A 26,224-nucleotide genomic window follows, 5' to 3' on the forward strand; every position below is an offset into this window, starting at 1 on the left:
TTACTCTAGGAGGTGGGTCATAGAGGATCTTGCTTTGATTTGTGTCATCGAGTCTTCTGCCTAAGTTTTCCTCTAAGAGTTTTATAGTTTCTGTAAATCTTTTACCCAGTTTTTGATTGGGTTGTTTGCTTTCTTAGTATTGAGTGGTGAAGGTTCTTTGTGTATTCTGAATGCAAGTCTTTTACAAGATATACGCTTCGCAAATACTTTCTTCCAGTCTATTTCTTTTTATTTTCTTAATAATGTATTTTGAAGAACAAATTTTTAAAATTTTAATGAAGTTCAATTTATTAATTTGTTCTTTTATGACTTGTGCTTTTGGTATCGTATCTAAGAATTCTTTGCTGAATTCAAGGTCAGAAAGAGATTCTCCTATGTTTTCTTCTAGAATATTTTAGTTTTAGCCTTTACAGTTACATTTATTATCTATTTTAAGTTCATTTTTCTGTGTTAAGATGAAGGATTGAAGTTCATATTTTGTGTTTGGATATCCAGTTGTCCCAGCATTATTTATTGTAAAGATTATTATTTCCCCATTGAATTGTCCTTGCACTTTTGGAGAAAAATGGTGATGTTGGTATAGTCACTAAGTCATGTCCAACTCTTACAACCCCGTGGACTATAGCCACCAGACTCCTCTGTTCATGGGATTTCCCAGACAAGAATACTGGAGTGGGTTGCTCTTTCCTTCTCAAGGGTATCTTCCTGACCCAGGGATTGAACCTGGGTCTCCTGCAATGCAAGCAGATTCTTTACTGACTGAGCCACCAGGGAAGATTTTTTGTAGAAAAATCAGTTGATCATAAATATAAGTGTTTATTTCTGGACACTCAGTTTGGTTCCCTTGATCTGTATGCCAATGTATATGCCTATCCTTACACACTGAACCTCCTTACCTTTATGATAAGTTTCAAAATCAGGTAGTATAATTCCTCCAATTTTGTTTCTCTTTCTCAAAATTGCCTTGGTTATTCTAGGTCCTTTATATTTCCATGTAAATTTAGAAGCAGCTTGTCAGTTTTTCTACAAAAAAAAAATGCCTGCTGGAATTTTTATAAGGACTATACTGAATCTGTAATTCAATTTTGGGGAAATTTCCATTTTAATAATATTGAATATTCTAATCCATGAATATGGAAGGTATCTTCCTTTATTTTGATTTTCTGTAATTTATTTCACCAGTAGTGAGAGGAGACATCCTTGCCTTGTTCCCAGTCTTAGGGGGAAAACATTCAGTTTTTAACCATTAACTATGATCTTACCTCTAGATTTTTTGTGCATGCCTTTAGAAATATATTACTTTCTTATGGATGCTGTAATTAGTTACCATAAATTCAACAGCTTAAAGCAACACAGAATTTTTCTCTTACAGTTCTAGAGGTCAAAAGTCCTAAAATCAAGATGTTCACAGGGCTGTATTCCTTCTGGGATTCTCTAGGGGAGCCTTTTTCAGCTTCTGGAATCCGCCTGCATTTCTTGGTTCATGGCCCCTTCCTCACATTACTCTTACCTCTACTTCCATCCTACATCTCCCACTGTTTCTGACCCTTCTTCCTCCTTCTTGTAAGGACCCTTATAATTACATTGGGCCCACCTCCATAATCAGTGACAATCACATCTGCAGAGTCCCTTTTACTATGCGACATTTTCAAAGATCGCAGGGTGCAGGTTGCAGACATCTTTGGTGCCTACCCCATGCAGGTTGAAGAGGTTCCCTTCTATTCCTAGTTATTTGAGAGTTTTTTGAAAATCATGAATGGGTGTTAGATTCCGTTTACTGCTTTTTCTGCACCTACTGTAGTGAATATGTGGTTTAAAGTTTTAGTCTGTTAATATGACATTGTATTAACTGCTCTTTATATGTTAAAACAATCTTTCATCCCTGGGATAAACCCACTTACAAGTGTATCATAATCATTTTTATATGTTGCTGAATTAGACTTACTAATATTTTGTTGAGGATTTTTGTGCCTATTTTCATGAGAGTTATTGTCCTGTGATTTTTCTTTGTTTGTGGTATCTTTTTAAACTTTGGTTTCAGTATAATAATGACATAATAGATAAGTTGGAAAATATTACCTCCTCCTTTATTTTCTGAAAGTGTGCAGGATTGATATTATTTCTTAAATATTTGGTAGAATTCACCAGTGAAACCATTTGAATCTGGACTTTTCTTTGTGAGCAGTTTGTTGACCACTAATTCAAGCTCTCTTATTATAGGCTTTTCAGCTATTCTTTTTCTTCTTAAGACTGCTTTGGTAATTCATATCTTCCTAGGAATTTGTCCACTCATCTAAGCTTTCTCATTTGCTGGCCTAAAGTTATATATAATTATCCCTTTTAATTGTTTCTATTGGTATAGGATCGGTAATGATCCCTCCCTTTTAATTCTTGACTTTAGTCATTTTTGTCTTCCTTCTTATTTTCTTGGTTTGTCTAGCTAAGAATTTGCCATTTTGTTAATCTTTTCAAAGAACTAGCTTTTGATTTCATTGATTTTTCTCCATATTTCCCCTGTTTTCTGTTGCACTGATTCTGTAATCTTTATTATTTTCTTACTTCTGCTTGCTTTGTGTGTGCTCTTTTTTTAGTTTCCTAAATTGGAAGCTCAAGTTATAGCTTTGAAACCATTCCTCCTTTCTGATATAGGTGTTTAAAGCTCTGTGCATTGTTTTATCTCTATCCAGAAATGTTATGTTGTGTTTTCATTTTTATTTAGTTCAGAATATTTTTAAATTTCATTTGGAAGTTCTTTGACCTATGGGTTATTTAGAAATGTGTTTGTTTAATATCCAGATATTTATATTTTCCAAGATTTCTTCTAGTTGTAGATCCCTAATGTGATTCCATTGTGTTCAGAGAAATACTTTGTATAATTTCAGACTTTAAAAACTTTTTGAAACTTACTCCTACCATGGAGCCCTCACTCCAATATCAGGATGACAGATTACCTCACTTTCTATAAGTCTTCTCTCAAATGTTACCTTCTCAATGAGACCTACTCAGACCAACATTAAAATTGCCACCAACCCTACCACCACCCTCAACCCTTCCAGTTATCCCTTTTCCTGCTGTATTTTTTCTTTTTCACAGCACTCATAACCTTCTAGCATACCATATAATTCACTTAGTTCTTTGAAGATAGCGATCTTTGTATTATTTATCAATGTTTCCCAAGAACCTGGAATAGTACCTGGATCAGAATGGCCACTGAATAAATACTTTTGAGTGTATACATTAGTGTATTCATCTACTTGATCATATGTAGCCAAAATTTGCTGATTTTGTTGTAATATAGGATTTTATTATATAAACTTGCTACAGTTTTATAATTGATTCTTCTTAGATGGACATTTATATTTTTGCTAGTTTCAGGCTATTATAAATAGTACTGATCTAAATATTCTTATTATTATACCCTGGTGCACTATGCTCAAATTCTTCTAGGGTATATATGTAGGAGTGGGATTGATGGGTCATATTATGAGCATATTCAGTGTCAGTAGATAATGTTATAGTGATTTGCACATTCCTACCAGCAATGTATTTGCTTCACAACCTCACTGACATGTGGTATTGGTATTTATTTTTTATTTTTTATTTTTTGCCAATATGGTATTCCCTTCTTAATTAGTATTTCCATGAATTATGATATTGAGCATTTTCCTTGTATTTATTAGCCAATGTATTTCCTCTTTTGCAAGGCACCTTTTTCTGTCTTTTGCCCTTTTTCCTAGTGATTCTCTTCTTTATCAATTATTTGTACAACAAATATCTTTCCCCATTCTGTGAGTTTTTTCTTTAGGATCTTTTTAATGAACAGAAGCTTTTAATTTTAATGTATCTGAATTTGTCAATGTATTCCTTAATAGTTACTGCTTTTTAGGTCTTAAGAAATCCTTCCATAAATATTCTTATACCTTGCTGGTGGAAATGCAGAATAATGCAATTCTTACAGAATGAAATTTAGAAAAACATAGAGAAAAATTTGTTATACATTTGCCCTATATCTCAGCAGTGCCAGTTCTTAGAATCTATTTTAAAGATATACTGAGAAAATACAAAATCCTGTATGCACAGGCTGTTTGTCAGGGCATTATTCACAGTAGCAGTAAAGACTGGAAACAACACCAGGGTGCATCACGTAGGGGAGTAGTTGAATAAACTCTTGTACATCCACACAGTGAAGTACTGTGCAACTATAAGAAGGAAAGGGAAGAGCTCTCTACATTAACATGGAATTATTGCCAGGATATATTGTTAAGTGCAAGAACTTAAGTGTTAAGTAAGTTGTAGAACAGTGTTTATAGTAAGTTACCTTTTATATAGGAGAAGGGGATATACTGAATTTTATATATATATATATATGAAGGAAATGGCAACCTACTCCAGTATTCTTACTTGGGAAATCCCATGGACAGAGGAGCCTGATGGGCTACAGTTCATGGGGTCACAAAAGAGTTGGACATGACTGACCAACTAAATAAAAACATAAACACACACAGATATGTGTGTGCATGTGTTATGTGTTTGTGCCTATTTAGTTATATTTCAAAAAAGAAGCAATGGAACCATAAAGCCAAAACTAGTAAAATTATTATTTATGGAGAAGGAAAAGAGTGGGATGAGGTTTACAGAGATGGAAAGCAAGACTTCTTTGAAGGTACTGTATAATACAGTTTTCACTTTAGTGAAGTGAAGTGAAAGTTGCTCAGTCGTGTCTCTTTGTGACCCCATGGACTATACAGTCCATGGAATTCTCCAGGCCAGAATACTGGAATGGGTAGCCTTTCCCGTCTGCAGGGAATCTTCCCAACCCAGGAACCGAACCCAGGTCTCCCACATTGCAGGTGAATTCTTTACTACCTAAGCCACAAGGCAAGCCCAAGAATACTGGAGTGGGTAACCTATCGCTTCTCCAGCAGTTCTTCCCGACCCAGGAATCAAACTGGGGTCTCCTGCGTTGCAGGCAGATTCTTTACCAACTGAGCTATGAGGGAAGCCCTCGTTTTCATTTTAGACCCATGTAAATGTTTTGCATAATTTTAAAAATTAATCAAAAGGGAAAAAATAAATCCCTGAAATTTATAAACAGCCTGAAGCAAATTAGCCTAACTATGAATAAAGTTGGTACCATAACCATACAGAGAAAAGTTATTTAAAATGATTTAAAATAATATTTGCATATTCCTAATGGGATATAATTTAAAGGACAAAAGTAACTGCAAAGAATTTTAAAACTGTATTCAGTAGTTTTATTGTTGATAATCATGTTAGTATTGTTATTGACATTTTAAAATTCTATCTATTGTAGGAAAAAGCTAATAAATAATTTGTTAATATCATTACGAACCAGTATCCTAAGCACATGTGAGAGAGATAGGAGTCAAAAATCATGGACTTAAAAAAAATCATGGACTTAAGTAATAATCTTGTAATCTTAATTTGAAGTGGAAATACCAGTATAAATTTATGATTTATTTTTCATAAAAATTTTCCTACCTTTATTCACTGAAAAAGGCCTAGAAGCAACAACAGCTCAACATTTATGAACAGATTTAGCAACATATTGTTGTTTCTAAATAATATTTCACACTAACAGGAGCCAGTGGTCCTTAGAAAAATATTTCAGGTTTGAGTTAGGAAATATGCAAGATGAACTTAAGATATCTTGCTATGCCAGAAAACTAGAAAGCAGTACAGGAGTCAATTTTAAGGGACTTTCACTGATCCTAGGGCTTCCCCAGTAGCTCAGCGGTAAAGAATCTGCCTGCAATGCAGGAACCTCAGGAGACATGGGTTCAATCCCTGGGTGGGGAAGATTCCCTGGAGGAGGGTATGGCAACCCACTCGAGTAGTCTCTCCTGGAGAATCCCTGTGGACAGAGGAGCCTGGCAGGCTACATTCCATAGGGTTGTAAAGAGTTGGACACAACTGAAGCAACTTTGCACGCATGCACTGATCCTAAGTGGAATAACTTGATCACTAAAAAGAATGACTACATTTAATTGAAACACATCAAATATATGAAAATACATGTCTCACAATTATACTAAAAATAATCATTGGTCATCATTGGACACTTTTAAAGTACCAACTCATTAAACTCTTATAGTTGAAAAATAATGGGAAACAAATCAAGATTTTGTCCTACTTTTCCTGTATGAACTTATATAGGGAAACCAAATAGTTGATGACGGTAAGTCCATTATAGGATTCCAAATAATTAATACAAAAGAAATAATAAGTACAGAATAAATAATAGAATTAGGGGAGCTCCACTTTACAACTCTTAATAAATTAATGGATTTAAGCAAAGGTCATCAATGGATGCAAACCCCTTAGTTAAAAAGCAAATGGGAAAACTTCATAATGGAAGGATCAGACCAAAAACACCTGAATCTACTGATCAATTTTAACATCACTAGAAATGGGACCACTGAACATTATGTGCCTAATGATATGATGTAATAGGAAATATACATCTATATAATATATGGAGGATTCTTGCCTAAAAATATTGAGCTCAAATCTAGATCAGCAATATCCAATACAACTTTTTACAATAATGTAAATGGTCTTTATTCTGCCCAGAATGACATCTAGTAGCCACATGTGCTTGTTGAACATTTGATATTCATAGTTTAACAGAGGAACTAACATTTAAAAAATTAATTTAAATAGACTCATGTGGCTAGTGGCCACATGGTAGCATAGCTCTAGATTTGACTACCAGTTTGTAAGAAATAGAGGGGATTGAGGAACAAGTTAAATAATATCATGAGGAACAACTAATTAAATTCATTTGTTCTGATCAAATGATGTGGCTTCTCTAATGAATAAGTGGGATTGGGGGAGAAAAAGATTTGAGGACTGAGAAAGAAGGGAAGCTCTGTGTGTGTGTGTGTGTGTGTGTGTGTGTGTGTTTAATGAGGTTTTAAGACATAACAGCTAATGGCTGGTTTAGATCTTGAACCAAGTGTAAAAAGACATCTTTGAGAAAATCAGGGCCATTTGAATATGAATTTAGTAGCAGATAATGGTAAGGAATTATTATTAATTTTGTGAAGTGTGATAATGCCATACTAGTTACATTTTTTCAAATGCCTTTATCAGTTAGATGCATGTACTTGCATGACCCTGAGAGTGAGCACCTCAAATTTTGGACCCCAGATGCCTCACTTGCCTCACCATAGTCCCGGGCTTACCCAAGATGCACTGTAATAACATAGCTATATATTATTGTCATTTTTCACAGGTAAATATCTACCCCAGTAGAGTTTCATTATCTGAGATTCAAGATTTAATTTTTATTAATTTGTCAAAGGTTGTTTTGGTAGGCTTTGTAGAACTTCCGTATCTCTTTGTCTTGATCCAGATGAACCCCAAAAGAAGAACAAAGGTGATCCCATGAACAAGCTGGAAAGTTTTTACCAAGAGATGATAATGAAAAAGCGTCTTGAAGAGTTCCAACTAATGAGAGGTGAACCCTTTGCTTCCCACTCACTGGTCTCAGCTACATCAGTGGGAGATAGTGGCACAGCTGAGAACCCGTCATTACTCCAGGACAAGGGAAAACAGGCAGCACAGGGTAAAGGTCCCAGTCTCCATGTGGCAAAAGTTATTGATAATTCACCTGAGCAGTGTTGGACTGGGCCTAAGAAGCTGACGCAGCCAATAGAATTTGTCCCAGAAGATGAGATCCAGAGAAATCGTTTGTCAGAGGAAGAGATCCGAAAAATTCCTATGTTTTCTTCATATAATCCAGGGGAGCCAAACAAGGTATAGGCCAAACCAAGAAAAAAAAATGGGTTGTTTTCATTTTTATTTACCTCTACTTAAAGTAATACTTTTGTATTAGCTTTGATTATACCAAAGAATCATGACATCGGCACAATGATTGCGTTTTTCTTTGACCTTTACTATTAATTCTCTGCTATATAAGTAGCTCTGACTATATAAGTAGCATATTTCCTATGATGTTCATTGTGGTTTTCTAACGTCATAAACTATCCTTAGAATTTTGTTTAAAAAACAAGAATTTTAAAGAAATCTTGATCAGACTTTAGTCCATGCCCACTAGAAACCCTCAACTAAAGAAAAATTCATAGGTCCACTATATCTAGTAGCCATGTGCCTGGTTGTGAGTAGGGTTTGCTGTTACCACATGAGTTTTCTCTTCAGAATGCTCCACCTGGCTTTCATATGACATATGACTTAAATTGCTGGTAGCTTAGCAGCAAAATGAAAGCACAGGGCCTCTAAGCCTTGAGGAATTGGCGAATATCTAAGAAAAGTTGTAAATAATCCTTGTTTTGTTGATCAGATCATTATGTCACATTCATGGTATGTGTTACATCCAGAATTGAAAATTTCATTATCATGTCACTCAAAAAAGCAACACAAGACCCTGGAGCATATACTTGTGTTCAATTTAAAAAACAAAACCAGAAAAATAATGTTAGGTCCTGGGTGTCCCTAAATTTTTCAAAAGGTGTTGTCGAAGATTATTAAGCTGTTTCCTTTGACTGATTACATTTCTAATATATTCTTGATGTTCAAGGGTAGCTGAATTTTTATTGTTTATTAAAATTATTAATTATGAAAAGTTACAGAGAATAATATAGCAAGAACCTTTGTACTGAACCAACTTTCTTTACCAATTCTTGCCTTTTTTTTCCCCTTGACCGCACCACATGACTTGTGGGATCTTAGTTCTCTGACCAGTATTGAACCCAGGCCCTTGGCAGTGAGAATGTGGAACCCTAACCACTGGATTGCCGGGGAATTCCCTGTCAATTATTAACAGTTTCCATATTTGGTTGATTTTTAAAAATAAGGCCTTACAGAGACACCTGGAAACTTTCATGTATCCCTCACTGCTCCTATTCCCCTTTTTCTTTTCCAGTGGTAACCACCATCCTGTGTTTGCCATTTATCATTCCCACACATGTTTTATACTTTTACTATAAATCTGTATATTCATAAACAACATGTAATTTTATTTCTTTTTAAACTATATAGATGATATCATACTCTACATATCCTTCTACAACTTGCTTTTTGACTCAATATACATGTTTTTAAAATTTATTTCTAAAGATATGAGGAACTGTGTAGTATTCCATTGTAGAAAAATACTATAATTCATTTATCCATTCTCCTGAAGATTTTTTTTCTTTTTTTCCATTATAGACAGTTCTGCAACAAATACTATTGTACATATCTCCTGTTGCACATGTACAGGAGTTTCTCTAGGACAGTTTTTCAAACTTTAGATTACTATTAATAGGTCACAAGCAGCAGTATTTTAAAGAAATAGAAAATATCAAAGTGCATTCCATAGAGTAGTAAGGATAATTATTGTTTTTTGAAGCTTTTGTTTATTGTGCTTTTGTGTGTGATATGTGTGTGGGCCAGAATATAAAATGCATTTCTTCCTATAGATCTCAGTCAAAAGGGCCAGAAAAAACATTACTCTATTGCAGTGATTCTCAAACGTTAGCATGTACCAGAATTCTCTGGAAGGCTTGTTAAAACACAGATTGCTGGGTTCTGCCCCTAGAATTTTTTGTCATGTACATCTGGAGTAGGACCTGAGAATTTGCATTTCCAAGTTCCCTGGAGATACTGATGATGATGCTGGTCTGAGTGACGTTTTAAGAATCACTGTTCTAGATTATATATCTAGGAGTGGAATTACTGTAATATAGGATACGTATATTTTCACCTCCATGAGCAGAGTTTAAGAAATCTCTTTCACATCTTTGCTAAGACTTTAAAATATTTGACTTTTTATTTTGGCCAGTCTAATGTATTTGAAAGGTATCTCATGGTTTTAATTTCAATGTTCCTATTTTCCAATGAAGTTATGCATGTATTCATACATTCATTAGCCTTTCAGGAACCGTCTGTGAATTGCCTGTTCTGTTTCTTTCCCATTATTTATTTAGTTTTTAATAGCATTTATAGATTATGATTATTTAGGTTTTAGTATTACCTATAGATTTTATTTTAGAATTCTAGATACAAACACTTGCTGCACCAGGTGAGTAGCTTGTATTTTTAACATTGTTTCTGATGTCTTTTGTTAAGCAGAAGGCTTTCGTTTTGACATAATTAATCAGTATTTTATTTGATGGTTTGTGCTTTTTGAGATATTTGAAGGAAATCTTTCTCTATAAATCAGTAAGAAAGAGACAAGCAATCCAATAAAAATGACCAGAAGATATGAACAGGCAGTTCATAGGGGAGAAAACACAAATGACCAGTTAACATATACATAAAGTCTCATTAGTAATCAAAGAAATGCAAAATAAAACTACAATGAGATAGTATTTAATATCATTTAATACCCTTTTACATTTGGCATACATTTAAAGGCCTGACAATGCCAAGTACTGGTGAATGTATGGAACAGTAAGAATTCTTTAATATACTGCTGGGTGAATATAAATGAGTATAACCACTTTCAAGAACATTGTGGCATCAATGTATGGCAAAAACCACTACAATATTGTAAAGTAATTAGCCTCCAACTAATAAAAATAAAAGGAAAAAAAAGAACATTGTGGCAATACTCAGTAAAATGAAAGATGCTCAACACTGTAGGTCAGTAATCCCACTTCTTAGTATCTATCCTAGGGAAACTTTTACACATACACATTAGGAGATGTTATAAGGATGCTCATAGTAGCATTGATTGTGAACAACATACATGTTCATAAGCAGGAGAATGGATAAAGCATGGTGAATTCATAAAATAGAATATGATATGGAAGAAAAAATGAATGAAACAGAACTACAGGTATCAACATGGATGAAACAATGTTGAATGAAACATGTTTTGTTTGAGACTTTGGGTTTCAGTGCCAACATGTAAACTGCTTAGAAGTCATCACTACTGTCTTACAACAGAAAGAACAGCTGAACAGACTAAAAAATCAATGAATTTTCTTGGATTCATCAGAGATTTGAAGTCAGAGAGCAAACTGCAACCTTGAAATCTGGAGAGACAGGCAATTACAAAGAATCACTTCCCAGATCTGCTTATCAGAAGCAGAAAGCACTGAGCCATAAATTGGTAGGAACACATAAGTGGTAACTTTGACAAATTGCTGGAAACAGTATAGATTAGTGTTTGAGTAATAAACTTCTGGGGTCCACAGCCAAAGGGGCCCCCACATTTTCATGACTCTTACCTCCAGGAACCCCACTGGGTTCTCAATGTAAAGAGCCAAGAATAAGTCTTCTGTTTCTGGCATGTTGATAGGAAAAAGAATCAACTTGAAATACATCCAGAGCTTCTACCTAACAGAGAGCTATCCAGCAAGTAAAACAACTTAACCAAAGCCTTCTCTAGTATGGGAGAAGGGAAATTACTGAACTCCAGGCCCCTCTAGTCTTACTGTGTCATCTACGAGAAAGAGAATAAAAGCTGTGAAATACTTGTGAAGGTTACAGGCTGGGTACATGGGCATAGTAAATGCCTGAGACTTGTCAATGTATGGCAAAAACCACTACAATATTGTAAAGTAAATAGCCTCCAACTAATAAATGAAAAAAAAAATACCTGAGACTTAATTATAAGATGCAGAATGTTTTCCCATACCCTGCACCTTACTACCACATCAACAGGTCTTCAGTATGATAACTGAATTATAACTGAAGAACCTGCAAGGGTCAAACTCTAAAATGTTTTTAGGGAAACTCAAAGAAAACAAGGGAGACAAAAACAAGGATATTAGAGGAAACTGAAAAACCTCTGACACCTGCAGCTAAAGCAAACATTAAACACAGCCCAACTTCTAGCCAGATTAACATAAAACCTCACATGAAGGGCCTGTTTATCTCAGTTTCTACTGTTGTTACATATAATGTAACAAAAAAGAAATGATTTTTTCCATTCAACAAAAAGAAGTGATACAGCTTACCAAAAGATAAACCACAGTCTCAAGAGACAAAACCAACATCAGAACGAAGCTCAGATATGACACAGGTTTTTTAAAAATAGCTATAACTAATATGCTAATGAGTCTGCTAGAAATAGTTTACAACATGCAAGAACAAATGGATAATATAAGCAGACAGAAAAACTCTAGAAAGCGATGTAAGAAATCAAAAACAGTGTAACAGAAATGATGCCTTTGGGAGTTCCCTGTGGCCTAGTGGTTAGGATTCTGGGCTTTCATTGCCAGGTTCAATCCCTGGTCAGGGAACTGAGACTCTGTAAACCATGTGACATGACCAAAAAAAAAAAAAAAAAACAAAACACAATGCCTTAGATAGGCTCATCAGCAGACTGGATACAGAAGAGGAAAGATTGAGTTAGTAGCTTGAAGACATGTCAATAGAAACCTTCCAAACTGAAATGCGAAGATTTAAAAAAAGACTTTAAAAATGTAACAGAATATCCAAGGACAATTTCAAAAGGTGTACCATGCACATTATTGGAATAGTGGAAGAAGAAAGGAGCAGAAGGGGAAAAAAAGAAATATTTGAAATAAGAATGACTGAGAATTTTCCAAAATCAATGACAGATAATGCATTACAGATCCAGGATCCAAGCAAAGAACACAAAGTAGGATAAATACCAAAAAAAAAAAAAAAAAAAAAAACCCCACCTAAGCATATCATGTTCAAACACAGAAAACTGAAGACCAAGAGAAAATCTTGGAAACGGCCAAAGAAAAACTCTTTACCAATAGAGAAATAAAGATAATAATTACATTGGATTTCTCCTCAGAAATCATGCAAGCAAGAAGAGAGTGGAGTAAAATACTTAAAGTGATGAAAGGGAAAAATACCTACCTATAATTCAGTATCCAGGAAAAACAGTCATTCAAAAGTGGAGGAAAAATAAAGACCATCAAACAAAAACTGAGGGAACTTGTCACCAGGAAACCTGCCTTACAAGAGATATTTCTGTTTAAAAGTTCTCCAGAGAGAAGGAAAATTATATATGTCAGAAAATAAGATCTCTATAAAGAAAGGAAGAGTGTAGGAAAAAGGATACATGAAGGTGAAATAGAATTTTTAATTTCCTACTTTAAATGATCTGAAAGATAACTCTTCCAAGTAGTAATAGCAACATGATAGGTAATTAGAGGATATGAATAAGTGTAATGGATGGCAGGAATGATAGAATGAAGGATAGAAAGAAGGAATTGTATTTGGTGTGTATAACTGTTACAGGGTATCTCCACTATCTGTCAAGTGGTATCATATTATGTGATAGTGGACTTAGATTAGTTTTAAAGCTATATTGCAAACTCTAAGGTATTTTACTAAAAATTATAAAAAGATATAATTGATACACTAAAAGAGAGCAGAAAATATCCATTCTCTACAGTCTTTTCCAGAAAATAGAAGCAAAAGAAACACTTTCTTACTGACTTTGAAATCAGCCTTAGGTTAATACCAAAATCAGATAAAGATATTACAGTAAAGAAGGATCATGAACCTATATCTCTCTTGAGCATAGATGCAAAAGTTCTAAATAGAGTAGTCCCCTATTATCTTCAGGAGATACATTCCAAGACCCCCAGTGGATGCTTGAAACCACAGATTGTACTGAAACTTAGTTTTGTTTTTGTTTTTTTCTTATATATGGATGTGAGAGTTGGACCATAGAGATGGCTGAGTACCGAAGAATTGATGCTTTCGAAATGTGGTGCTAGAGAATACCCTTGAGAGTCCCTTGGACTGCAAGGAGATCAAACCAGTCAATCCTAAAGGAAATCAACCCTAAATATTCATTGGAAGGACTGATACTGAAGCTCTAATACCTTGGTCATTTAATGTGAAGAGCCGACACATTGGAAAAGACCCAGAAGCTGGGAAAGATTTAGGGCATGAGGAGAAGGGGACAACAGAAGATGAGATGGTTGGATGGCATCATTGACTCAATGGACATGAGTTTGAGCAAACTCCTGGAGATGGTAAAGGACAGGGAAGCCTGGTGTGCTGCAGTCCATGAGGTCATGACAAGTCAGACTTGACTGAGCGACTAAGCAACAGTACCTACCTATGAAAAATTTTAATTTATGGAATATCCAAATTGCCAGCATCACTACTCTTGAGCTTTGTGGCCATTATTAACTGAAAGGTTACTTAAACATAAGCACTGCAATACTGTGATGGTTGATCTGATAACCAAGATGGCTACTTAATGGGGCATACAGGGTGGATATGCTGAGCAAAGGCATGATTCATGTCCTGGGTAGGACAGAGCCGGAGAGAGTGGAATAGTACAAGATTTCATCATACTACTCAGAACTGTGTAGAGTTTAAAACTTATATATTGTTTATTTCTGAAATTTTCCATTTAATATTTTCAGACCACAGTTGATCTTTGTAACTGAAACCACAGAAATTGAAACTGGATAAAGGGGGACTGTTGTATTAGGAAAATCGAAATATTTTTATTAAAAAATATTTTGATATTTTGATTAAAAAATGAAACATTAGGAAATCAAATCCAATAATTATATATCACTATTAAATTGGATTTCTTCCAGATATCCAAGACTGATTCAACTTTTGAAAGCCAATTAATGTAATCTACCATACCAACAGACTAAAGAAGAAAAAATATTATTTCAGTTGATGTAGAAAAGGCATTTGACAAAATACAAACACCCATTAATGACACAAACTCTCAGCAAACTAGGAATAGAGGGGAACATTTTCAACTTGGTAAAGTATACCAACAAAACCCCGCAGTTAACATCATACTTAATGGTGAAAGCCTGGGTGTTTTCTCTTCTGATCAGAAACAAGACAAGTATGTCCCCTTTTTCAATTTCTTTTCATCTCTGTACTGGAAATTCTAGCTAGTGCAAAAAGTAAAGGAACAGAAATTAAAAAGCACACAGATTGGGAAGGAAAAAATAAAGCTATCTTTGTTAATAGGTGACATGTATGTCTTTGTCGAAAATTCCAATCTATCAACAAGAACATGAAACAATTACTAGAACTAAGGAGTATATGAAAGTTGGAGATATATGATTTGTATTTGAAAATCAATTGCTCTCCTGTATACCAAGAAATGAACCATTAAAATTGAAATAAAAAGCACAACACCCTTTATAATAGCACCACAGAACAGTGAAATACTAAGGTACAAATCTAATCTAAGGTACAAATCTAACAAAATATGTGTAGGATCTATATGCAGAAAAATATAAAAGCCTGGTGAAAAATTAAAGACATAAATAAATGCAGAGATATTCTCTGTTTATAGATTGGAAGACACAGTCCCAACAAAATCCCAGCATATAGATATGCTGGATATAGACACACTAATTCTAAGTTTATATGGAAAGAGAAAATATCCAGAATGCTCAACACAATACTGAAGAAGAAGAACAAAGTTGAAAGACTGATGTTACCTAACTTTAACTATAATCAAGTAGTTTGATGCTGGTTGAAAACAAAATAAATTGAGTAAAATAAAGACTCCAGAAGTAAACTTTCACAAATATAGTGAACTGATCTCTGATAAGGGAGCAAAGGCAACTCAATGGAGAAAGGATAATCTTTTCAACAAATTTTGTTAGAACAACTGTATGCTGCTGCTAAGTCACTTCAGTCTTGTCCGACTCTGTGCGACCCCATAGATGGCAGCCCACCAGGCTCCCCCGTCCCTGGGATTCTCCAGGCAAGAACACTGGAGTGGGTTGCCATTTCCTTCTCCAGCGCATGAAAGTGAAAAGTGAAAGTGAAGTCACTCAGTCATGTCTGACTCTTAGCGACCTCATGGACTGCAGCCTACCAGCCTCCTCTGTCCATGGGAGTTTCCAAGCAAGAGTACTGGAGTGGAGTGCCATTGCCTTCTCCAGAACAACTGTATATCCACATGCAAAAAAAAAAAAAAATCTAGACATAGATTTTGCATTCTTCAAAAAATTAACTCAGAATAGATTATAGATTTAAATGTAAAACATAATATTATGAATCTTCTAGATGAAAACATAAAATTTAAGTGACATTGTGTTTGGTGATGTATTTATAGGTACAACACAAAAAGCATGATTTATGAGACAAAAAATCGATAAATCCTACTTTATTAAAATTATAAACTTTGCTATATGAAAGATGCTTTTAAGAGAATCAAAAGACAAACCACACACTGGAAGAAAATATTTGCAAAACACATGTCTCATAAAGTACTTATATCCAAAATACAACAAAGAACTCCTAATACTCAACAGTAGTAAAACAAACTACCCAATTTAAAAATGGGCAAAGGAACAGACACCTCACCAGAGAAGTTATATACTTGTCAAATAGGCATATGAAAAGAAGTTCATCATCATTTGTCACCTGCAAATTGCAAAATAGAATAATAATGAGATGCCATTACACACCTATTAGAATGGCTAAAATTGACAATACCAAATACTATTGAGGATGCTAAACAACAGGAACTTTTATTCATTGCTCTTATGCAAAATGGCACAACCTCTTTGGAAGATAGTTTGGCAGTATCTTACCAAGTTAAACATGCTTTGCCATACAATCCAGTAATGAAGTTCCTAGTTATTTACTCAATTGATTTAAAAACTTGCATTCATACAGAAACCAGCATGTGACTGTTAACAGCAGTTTTTATTCATAATTACCAGAAACTGGAAGCAATCAAGGTGTCCTTCAATAGATAAGTGGATGCATTCATCTGTGCTACATCTATACAATGGGATATAATTCAGCAATAAAAAGAAATAATCTGCCAAGTCACAAAAAGACATAGAGGGACTACAAATGCTTATTAATAAGTGAAGGAAGCCAGTTTGAAAAGACTACATATTGTATGATTTCAATTATATGACATTCTGAAAAACACAAGACTGTAGGAACAGTAAACAATGGTTGCCAGGACTTCAGGAGGAGTGGAGAAGAGAGTAATGGGTGAATACAGAGGATTTTTAGGGCAGTATAAATTTTCTGTGTGATAGTATGATAGTGGATGTGAGAAATGCATTTGTCAAAACCCATGAAACTGTACAGCATAAAGAATGACACTTAATATAAATATTTAAAAAAAATCATTTAGGAGATTGAGTAACCCCTGGAAAGAATGCAGACTGTGACGAGAATTTAACTATTACAAATATATAACACAACCTCAATGAAAGAATGGGAGAAAAGATGCTGAGCATGTTGTAGTGCAAGAAAGTAATCAGGTGCTTAAAATAATGTAAAAATATTGGGGATATGTCAGAGGCACACAGGAGCCAACTGAGAGTTTCCAATAACTAAAGATGGAACAATTTGTACAACAAACTAGGTAAATTAATTTTGGATTATAACCCAAAGTATAGAATATCTGTGAGCCAATACTGATAATAAGATCATTCAGTGAATCAATAAATGAGGGAGAGGAGACAAATATCACATGAAGAATAATTGGAAGCAACCTAGATGTCCATTGGCAGATGAATGAATAAGAAAGTTGTGGTATATATATGCAATGGAATATTACTGAGCTATTAAAAAGAATGCATTTGAGTCACTTCTAATAATTTAGATGAAACTAGAGCCTATTATACAAAGTGAAAGAAAAGCACCAATACAGTATACAAATATATAGAGAATTTAGAAAGATGGTAATGACAACCCTATGTGCAAGAGAGCAAAAGAGACACATATAAAGAACAGACTTTTGGACTCTATGGGAGAAGGTGAGGGTGGGATGATTTGAGAGAATATCATTGAAACATGTATATTACCATATGTGAAATAGATGACCAGTCCAAGTTTGATGCATGAAACAGGACACTCAAAGCCAGTGCACTGGGACAACCCAGAGGGATAGGATTGGGAGGGAGGTGGGAGGGGGGTTTGGGATGGGGGACACATGTACACCTGTGGCTGAGTCATGTCGATGTATGGTAAAAACCACCACAAAATTGTAATTAGCCTCCAATTAAAATAAATTGATTAATTTTAAAAAATGATTAATGTACTAGTAGATGCTCTGCCTCAAGGAAAGGAAGCATAACTCCCAACCGCTTAATTTTGAGCTACTCTTGGTGACATCTTTCCAAAGAGTACAGAATGGAAATACAGGAAAAAAAAATTATGTTACAGTGTAGAAACCTAACAAACACCGCCTCAGTCAGGCAATCAAAGCAAAGCTTGGATATAAATCATGTTGATAGTTTGTATGCTTGGTATAATGTGATCAGAGTTGCTTCTTTTTCTCTATAATCTTCCTTCTAGTAATCCATAACCACAATATAACCATGAGAAACAGCAGAAAAATTCTAGTAGTGGAACATCCTATAAAATATCTGACCAGTACTCCTCAAAAATGTCAAGATCATTAAAAACAAGAAAAGTTTGAGAAACTGCCATAGCAAAGAGGAGACTAAAGACATATGAAAACTAAGTGTAGTATGATATCCTGGATGGAGTCCTGGAACACAAAAAGGATGTTAGAGAAAAACTAAGGAAATCTAAATAAGCTATGGACTTTATTGTTTTGTGTTTTTTGTGGGTTGTGGGGTTTTTTTTTTTTTTAGTATAATTGCTTTACAATGTTGTGTTGGTTTGTGCTATACAACATAAATCAGCTGTAAGTACATATATATCCCATTCCTGTTGAGCTTCCTTCCCACCCCAAACCCCATCCCACCCCATCATCACAGAACACTGGGCTGAGCTTCCTGTGTTATACAGCAGCTTCCCACTAGCTATCTGTTTTACACATGGTAGTGTATATATGTCAATCCAACCCTCCCAATTCATCTTACCTTCCCCTTCCTCTGCTGTGTCCACATATCCATTCTCTACATCTGTATCTCTATTCCTGCCCTGCAGATAAGCTCATCTGTACCATCTTTCTAGATTCCATACATATACATTAATATACGATATTTGTTTTTCTCTTTCTGACTTCCTCTGTATCACAGACTCTAGGTCCATCCAAATCACTACAAATGACCCAGTTTCATTCTTTTTTATCACTAAGTACCACATTTGTATCCATTTATCTCTCAATGGGCATTTAGGTTGCCTTCATGTCCTGGCTGTTGTAAATAGTGCTGCAGTGAACACTGAGGGTACATGTGTCTTTTTGCATTATGGTTTTCTCAGGGTATATGCCCAGTAGTGGGATTGCTGGATCATATGGTAGTTCTGTTTTCTGTTGTTTAGGGAACCTCCATACTGTTCTCCATAGTGTTTGTATCAATTTACATTCCTACCAATAGTGCAAGAGGGTTCCCTTTTCTCCACACCCTCTCCAGCATTTATTGTTTGTAGATTTTTTTGATAATGGTCATTCTCATCAGTGTGAGGTGATATATCACTGTAGTTTTGATTTGAATGTCTCTAATAATGAGTGATGTTGAGCATCAAACAACTAGCAGGATAGGAACCAATTATCAGACAGGTTGCCTACAGTCATACTAAGCTCACAGACACCCTGAAGCATACCACCTGACATGGCCCTGCCCATCAGAGGGTCAAGATCCAACCTTCACCCACCAGAACAAAGGTACCAGTTCCCCACCACCACCAGGAAGCCTACCCAAACCACTGGGTCAACCTCACCCACTTGGAGCAGACACCAGAAGCAAGAGGAACTTATGACCCTGCAGCCTGTGGAAAGGAGACCCCAAACACAGTAAGTTAAACAAAATGAAGGAGACAGAGAAATATGTTGCAGACAAAGGAGCAAGGTAAAAATCTGCAAGACCAAATAAATGAAGAGTAAATAGGCAATCTACCTGAAAAAGAACTTAGAATAATGATAGTAAAGGTGATCCAAAATATTGGAAATAGAATGGAGAAAATATAAGAAATATTTAACAAGGACCTATAAGAATTAAAGAACAAACAATGATGAACAATACAATAACTGAAATTAAAAATACACTAGAAGGAATCAGTAGCAGTTTGAGGAAGATCAAATAAGTGAGCTGGAAGATAGAGTGGTAGAAATAATTGCCAAGGAACAGAATAAAGAAAAAAGAATGAAAAGAATTGGAGACAGTCTCAGAGATGTCTGGGACAACATTAAATGCAGCAACATTTGAATTATAGGGGTCCCAGAAGAAGAAAGAGAAAGAGTCTGATAAAATATTTGGAGAGATTATAGTCAAAAACTCCCTAATATGAGAAAGGAAATAGTCAATCAAATCCAGGAAGCACAGAGAGTTCCAAACAGGACAGTTAATATACCAATATTGGTTTATTTAAAGAAATGTGCTATAATAATGTAAGATGTTAATTATAAGGGAAACTGGGTGTGGAGTGTATGGGAAATCTTTGTACTATCCCCTCAATTTTTCTATAAATCTAAAACTTTTAAAAATAAAGTCTATTTTTAAAAAACTTAAATAGGTGGATGCAGAAAAACACATGCACTATAATACCATTTATATAAAGTTCAAAAAATATAAAACAATAATTGCAGAGGGATACCAGGAAGAGTTTCATCCTCTATTATCACTTGAAGTTTCTGTTTTTCTCTTTCACAGAAATATTTATCTTGTTTCTGACCCTAGTTTTGTCTTTGTGTATATCTTTGTATATATAAATATGTATGTATGTTGTGGATATATACATACATACATAACCATGTATATTGTATGTATGTATGCATATATATGTATATTTTTGGAGCAGAAAAGATGCATCTATGCAAGAAGTGACCAAGCCATCTTGACCAGATGTCCTCTTGATTTTTTAAAAATGTTCATATCAAAGGCAATAATCTTAGTATGGATCTTTCCTACTTGGTGAGAAACTTGCAATATGTTTCACATACCTTGCCCTTTCTAGGGTTATTTAATTTAATGATGCTTTTATAATGAGTATTTCAGAACCAAAACTAGATCACCTGAAATTACTTAAGTGAATCACAAGTCAGTTACTCTATGCCCTTGCCTTTAAGAGTATAGTTAAATGCTAAATATGTGAATATCCAGCTTGTAAAGGGTTTGAGACATAAAGAGTCTACTGCTTATCGCAATGTTCAACATATTTACTCGTATATTTCAGTGGATAAGTCATTTAAGCTGGCTCTGTTTCTAGCTCTTTGCTTTTGCTGCTCCTATCTGAATTTTTTCTCAAGTTTTTTTTTAAGTTATAAAGTAAGTAACTTATGCATCTCTTTCTCCTCCAGTATAGTAAAATACATGTAACCTGAGATCTACCTTTAACAGTATTTCAAGTGTATATTACAGTACTGTAAACTATAGGCACAATGTTTACAGCCTATCTCTAGAACTTTTTCATCTTGCATAACTGAACTTTATACCCATTGAACAGCAACTCCCCATTTTCTCATCCTCTCAAGTTCTGGCAGCTACTATTTTCTGCTTCAGTGAGTTTAACTACAATAGATACCATATAAAGTGAAATTATGCAGTACTTTTTCTTCTGTGACTGGCTTATCTCAGCATAATGCCCTCAAAGTTCATCTACGTCGTAGCATATTACAAGATTTCCTTAAAAAAAAAAAAAAAGGTTTCCTTCCTTTTTTCTAGCCAAATCATATTCCATTGTATGTATATGCCACATTTGTTGTTGTTGTTGTTGTTGTTTTAATTCATTCATCTGTGATGGACATTTAGGTTGCTTCCACCTCTTGGCTATTGTGAACAGTGCTGCAATAAACACGTGAGTTCAGATATCTCTTCAAAATTCTGACTGTAATTATTTTGGATAAATAACTGGAAGTGGGATTCTTGAATCATATGGTAGTTCTATTTTTAATTCTTTGAGGAACCTCCATACTTTTCTCTATAGCAGCTGCACCATTTTCCATTCCTACCAAAAGTGCACAAAGTTTCCAATTTTTCTACATCCTCATCAACACTTATTTTATGTATGTGTTCTTTGAAGAAATGCCTATTTATATCATTTGCCCATTTTTTCAGGTTATTTGTCTTTTTGCTATGGAGTTTTGGTAGTTAATTATATATTTTAGATACTAACCTCTAATCAGTTATATGGTTTCCAAATATTTTCTCCCATTCTGTAGGTTGTCTTTTCACTTTAGATTGTTTTCCTTTGCTGTGGAGAAGTGTTTTAGTAATACAGTCCCACTTTACCTTTGCTTTTGTTACCTGTGCTTTTGCTGTAATATCTAAGAAATCATTGCCAAAGCCAGTAAAATGAGGTTTTCCCCCTATACTATCTTCTAGAAGTTTTAGAGTTTCAGGCCTTATGTTGAAATCTTTAATCCAATTTGAGCTGATTTTTGTGGATGACATAAATGAGGCCAGTTTTATACTTTTGCATGTGGATATCAACTTTTCCCAACACTGTTGGTCAAAGGGACTATCCTTTCCCCATTGTGTATTCTTGCCCGCCAACCCCCCCCCCGCCATTAATCAGTTGACTGTATATGTGTGGATTTATTTCTGGGTTTTATATTCTCTTCTATTAGTCTACATGTCTATCTTTATGCCAGTATCATACTGTTTTGATTACTGTAAATTTGTAACATATTTTGAAATTAAGAAGTGTGAGGCCTCCCCAGTTTTGTTCTTTCTTCTCAAGATTGCTTGGCTACTTAGGGTTCCCTTCTGGTTCCTTACGAATCTTAGGGTTGTTTTTGTATTTCTACAAAAAATGCCATTGGGATTTTTATAGGAATTACATTAAATCTGTAAATTAATTTGGATAGTATGTACATTTCAACAATTTGTTCTTCCAGTCCATGAACATGAGACATCTTTTCATTTATTTGTGTTGTCTTTAATCTCTTTGAGCAGTGTGTTATGGTTTTCATTGTATAAGTCCTCCACTTCCTTGGTTAAGTTTTTTCTTTTTAATTGAAGTATGTTTGATATTATAAAAAAAAAAAGCTAAAAAAATCTGTGCATATTTAATGTATGCATTTTGTTGGGTCTGAAGGTACATATACACCATGAAACAATCCCCAATACAATGCCCTAAACTTAACCATCACCTCCAGAAATTTCCTCCCTCCAGTTTTTCTTTTGATAAGAACATTTAACATAAGATCTATCCTTTTAACAAAATTTTAATTATCAAATGCAGTATTGTTAACTATATATGCTATGCTATACAATAAATCTATAGGATTTATTCATGTTGCATATGTAAAACTATATACCCTTTGATGAACACTTCCTCAGTTACCCCTCTTCCTAGCCCCTGGTAAGCATGATTCTACTCTCTGCTTCTATGAGTTTGACTACTTTAGATTCCTGATGTAAGTGGGATCGTGTAGTATTTTTTCTTCTGTTTCTGGCTGATTTCACTTAGCAGGTCTTCCAAATTCACCTACGTTGCAGCAAATGGCAAAATTTTTCATTTTTAAAGCTAGATAATACTCTTTTGTATTTATACACCATATTTCCTTTATCCCTTCATCTCTCAATGGACATTTAGATTGTTCCCATGTCTTTGCTTTTGTGAACAATGCTGCGGTGAATATGGGAATGCATATTTTTCTTCCAGATTTTGATTCCAGTTCTTTTAGATACATAGCCAAAAGTGGGATTGCTGGATTATATGAGTTCTAGTTTAAATTTTTTTAATAATCTTCCAACTGTTTTCCATTGTGGTTTTAACAACTTAAACATTCCCACCAACAGTGAGTAAGGGATAAAATTTTTCCACATCCTCACCAGCACATCTTTTTTTTTTTTTTTTTTTTTTTTTTTTTTTGCTTTTGAGTTTCAGGAGTCTCATATATTTTGGACTTCCCACTTGGTGCTATTGGTAAAGAACCCGCCTGCAAATGCAGGAGAAAGAGACACGGATTAGATGTTAACCCTTTATTAGATATATGATTTGAAAATACTTTCTCCCATTTTGTAGGTCACCTTTTAACTTTACTGATTGTTTTCTTTGCTACGAATATGGGTTTGAGTTAATGACATCTGTCTGTGTTTGCTTTTGTTGGCTGTGCTTTTGATATCATATCTAAGAAATTATTGCCAAGGCCAGTGGTCAAGAAGATTTTTCTGTTTGCTTCTAGGAGTTTTAGAGTGTTACATCTTATTTATAAGTATTTAATATTTTGAGTTGGGTTTTGTATATGGTGTAAGAGAAGCATCTAATTTCATTTTTTGTACTGGATATCCAGTTTTCCAAACACCATTTATTAAAGAGACTGTTTTTTCCCCATTGTGTATTTTTGCCCTCCTTGTCTAAGATCAGCTTACCATAAATGTGTGGATAATTTCTAGGTCTTCTATTCTAGTCCATTGGTCAATATGTACTTTTTTATGCCAGTACCTTACTGTTTTGATTACTGCAGTTTTAAATCAGGATATATGACACATTCTACATTGTTCTTCTTCCTCAAGATTGCTTTATCTATTCATGATCTCTTGTGGTTCATATGAATTTTAGGATATTTTTTATTTCCATAAAAATCATCATTGGTATTTTGATAAGAATTTCATTGAATCTGTAGATTGCTTTGATTAGTATTACATTTTGACAGTATTAATATTTCCAATCCATGAATATGGGATGTCTTTCCATTTATTTCTTTTTATTAATTTCTTTTTTATATTTGTTTTTACTGAAATATAGTTAATTTACAATGTTGTGTTAGTTTCTGGTGTACAGCAAAGTGATTCAGTTTTATGTATATATAAAACAACTTTTATATTTATATCATATATATAATTTTTAGATTATTTTCCATTATAGTTTGTTGCAAGATATCAAATATAGTTTCCTGTGCTGTACAGTAGGATCTTGTTGTTTATCTGTTTTATATATAGTAGTTTCTACCTGCTAATCCCAAACTCCTAGTTTATCCTTCCTCCCTGCCTTTCCTCTTTGATAACCATAAGTTTGTTTTCTATGTCTGTGAATCTATTTCTCTGTTGTGATTTGTATCATATTTTAGATTCCACATGTAAGTGATATCATATGATATTTGTCTTTCTCTATCTGACCTACTTCACCTGCTATGACAATCTCGTGCTCCCATCCATGTTGCCACAAATGGCATTATTTCATTATTTTTTATGGCTGAGTAGTATTCTATTGTATATATTAATATATACCACATCTTCCCATTCGTCTGTTGATGGGCATTTAGGTTGATTACATATCTTGGCTATTATATATAGTACTACTATGAGCATTGAGGTGCATGTATCTTTTTGAATTAGAGCTTTCTCCAGATGTATGCCCAAGAGTGGGATTGCTGGATCATATGGCAACTCTCCTTTTAGTTTTTTAAGGAACCTCTGTAATGTTCTTCGTATACACCAATTTGCATTCCCACCAACAGTGTAAAAGGATTTTCTTTTCTCCACATACTCCAGCATTTATTATTTGTAGACTTTTTGGTGAAGGCCATCCTGACCAGTGTGACATAATATCATATTGTAGTTTTGATTTGCATTTCTCTAATTAGCAGTGTTAAACATCTTTTCATGTGCTCATTGGCTATCTGTATGTCTTCTTTGGTGAAATATGTACTTAGGTCTTCTGCCCATTTTTTGATTGGGTTGTTTGTTTTTTTGTTACTGAGTTTTATGAGCTGTTTGTATATTTTTAAATTAACCCTTTGTCAGTCACATCTTTTGCAAATATTTTCTCCCAGTATGTAGGTTGTCTTTTAGTTTTGTTTATGGTTTCCTTTGCTGTACAAAAGCTTATAAGTTTGATTAGGTTCCATTTGTTTATTCTGCTTGTATTTCTATTGCCTTCAGAGACTGACCTATGAAAACATTGGCATGTTTTATGCCAGAGAATGTTTGCCTATATTCTCTTCTAGGAGTTTTGTGGTGTCCTGTCTTTTTGTGTGTGTGTGTGTGTCCTGTCTTATATGTAAATCTTCAAGCCATTTTGAGTTTTTTGTGTGTATGGTGTAAGGGGGTGTTCTAATTTTATTGATTTATATGTGGCTGTCCAACTTTCCCAGCACCACTTGCTGAAGAGACTGTCTTTTCTCCGTTGTATATCTTGCCTCCTTTATTGAAGATTAATTGACTGTAGGTGTGTGGGTTTATTTCTGGACTCCCTATTCTGTTCTGTTGATCTATATATATGTTTTTGTGCCAGTACCAGTCTTTTGATTACTATAGCTTTGTAATTGTCTGAAGTCTTAGAGAGTTATGCCTTCTGATTTGTTCTTTATCCTCAGGATTATTTTGCCAATTCTGGGTCTTTTTTGGTTCATCATAAATATTAGACTTATTTGTTCTAGTCTGTGAAAAATGTCATAGGTAATTTGATAGGGATGCATTAAACCTGTAGATTGCTTTCA

At 34.4% G+C, this 26,224-nt stretch overlaps 1 protein-coding gene across 5 annotated transcripts in view; it reads left to right on the forward strand.

Annotated features, from left to right (window-relative positions):
* Positions 1-26,224, forward strand: part of RBM41 (RNA binding motif protein 41) — a 78,859-nt gene that overhangs the window by 36,446 nt on the left and 16,189 nt on the right. For all 5 annotated transcript variants that reach the window (XM_065914768.1, XM_065914766.1, XM_065914767.1 and 2 more), the window contains one exon: positions 7,379-7,782. In XM_065914768.1, the coding sequence (XP_065770840.1) occupies positions 7,379-7,782 (404 nt within the window). The remainder of the gene's footprint in view (positions 1-7,378; positions 7,783-26,224) is intronic.

This window comes from Muntiacus reevesi, chromosome X (assembly GCF_963930625.1).
Source record: "Muntiacus reevesi chromosome X, mMunRee1.1, whole genome shotgun sequence".
Classification (NCBI taxonomy): domain Eukaryota; kingdom Metazoa; phylum Chordata; class Mammalia; order Artiodactyla; family Cervidae; genus Muntiacus; species Muntiacus reevesi.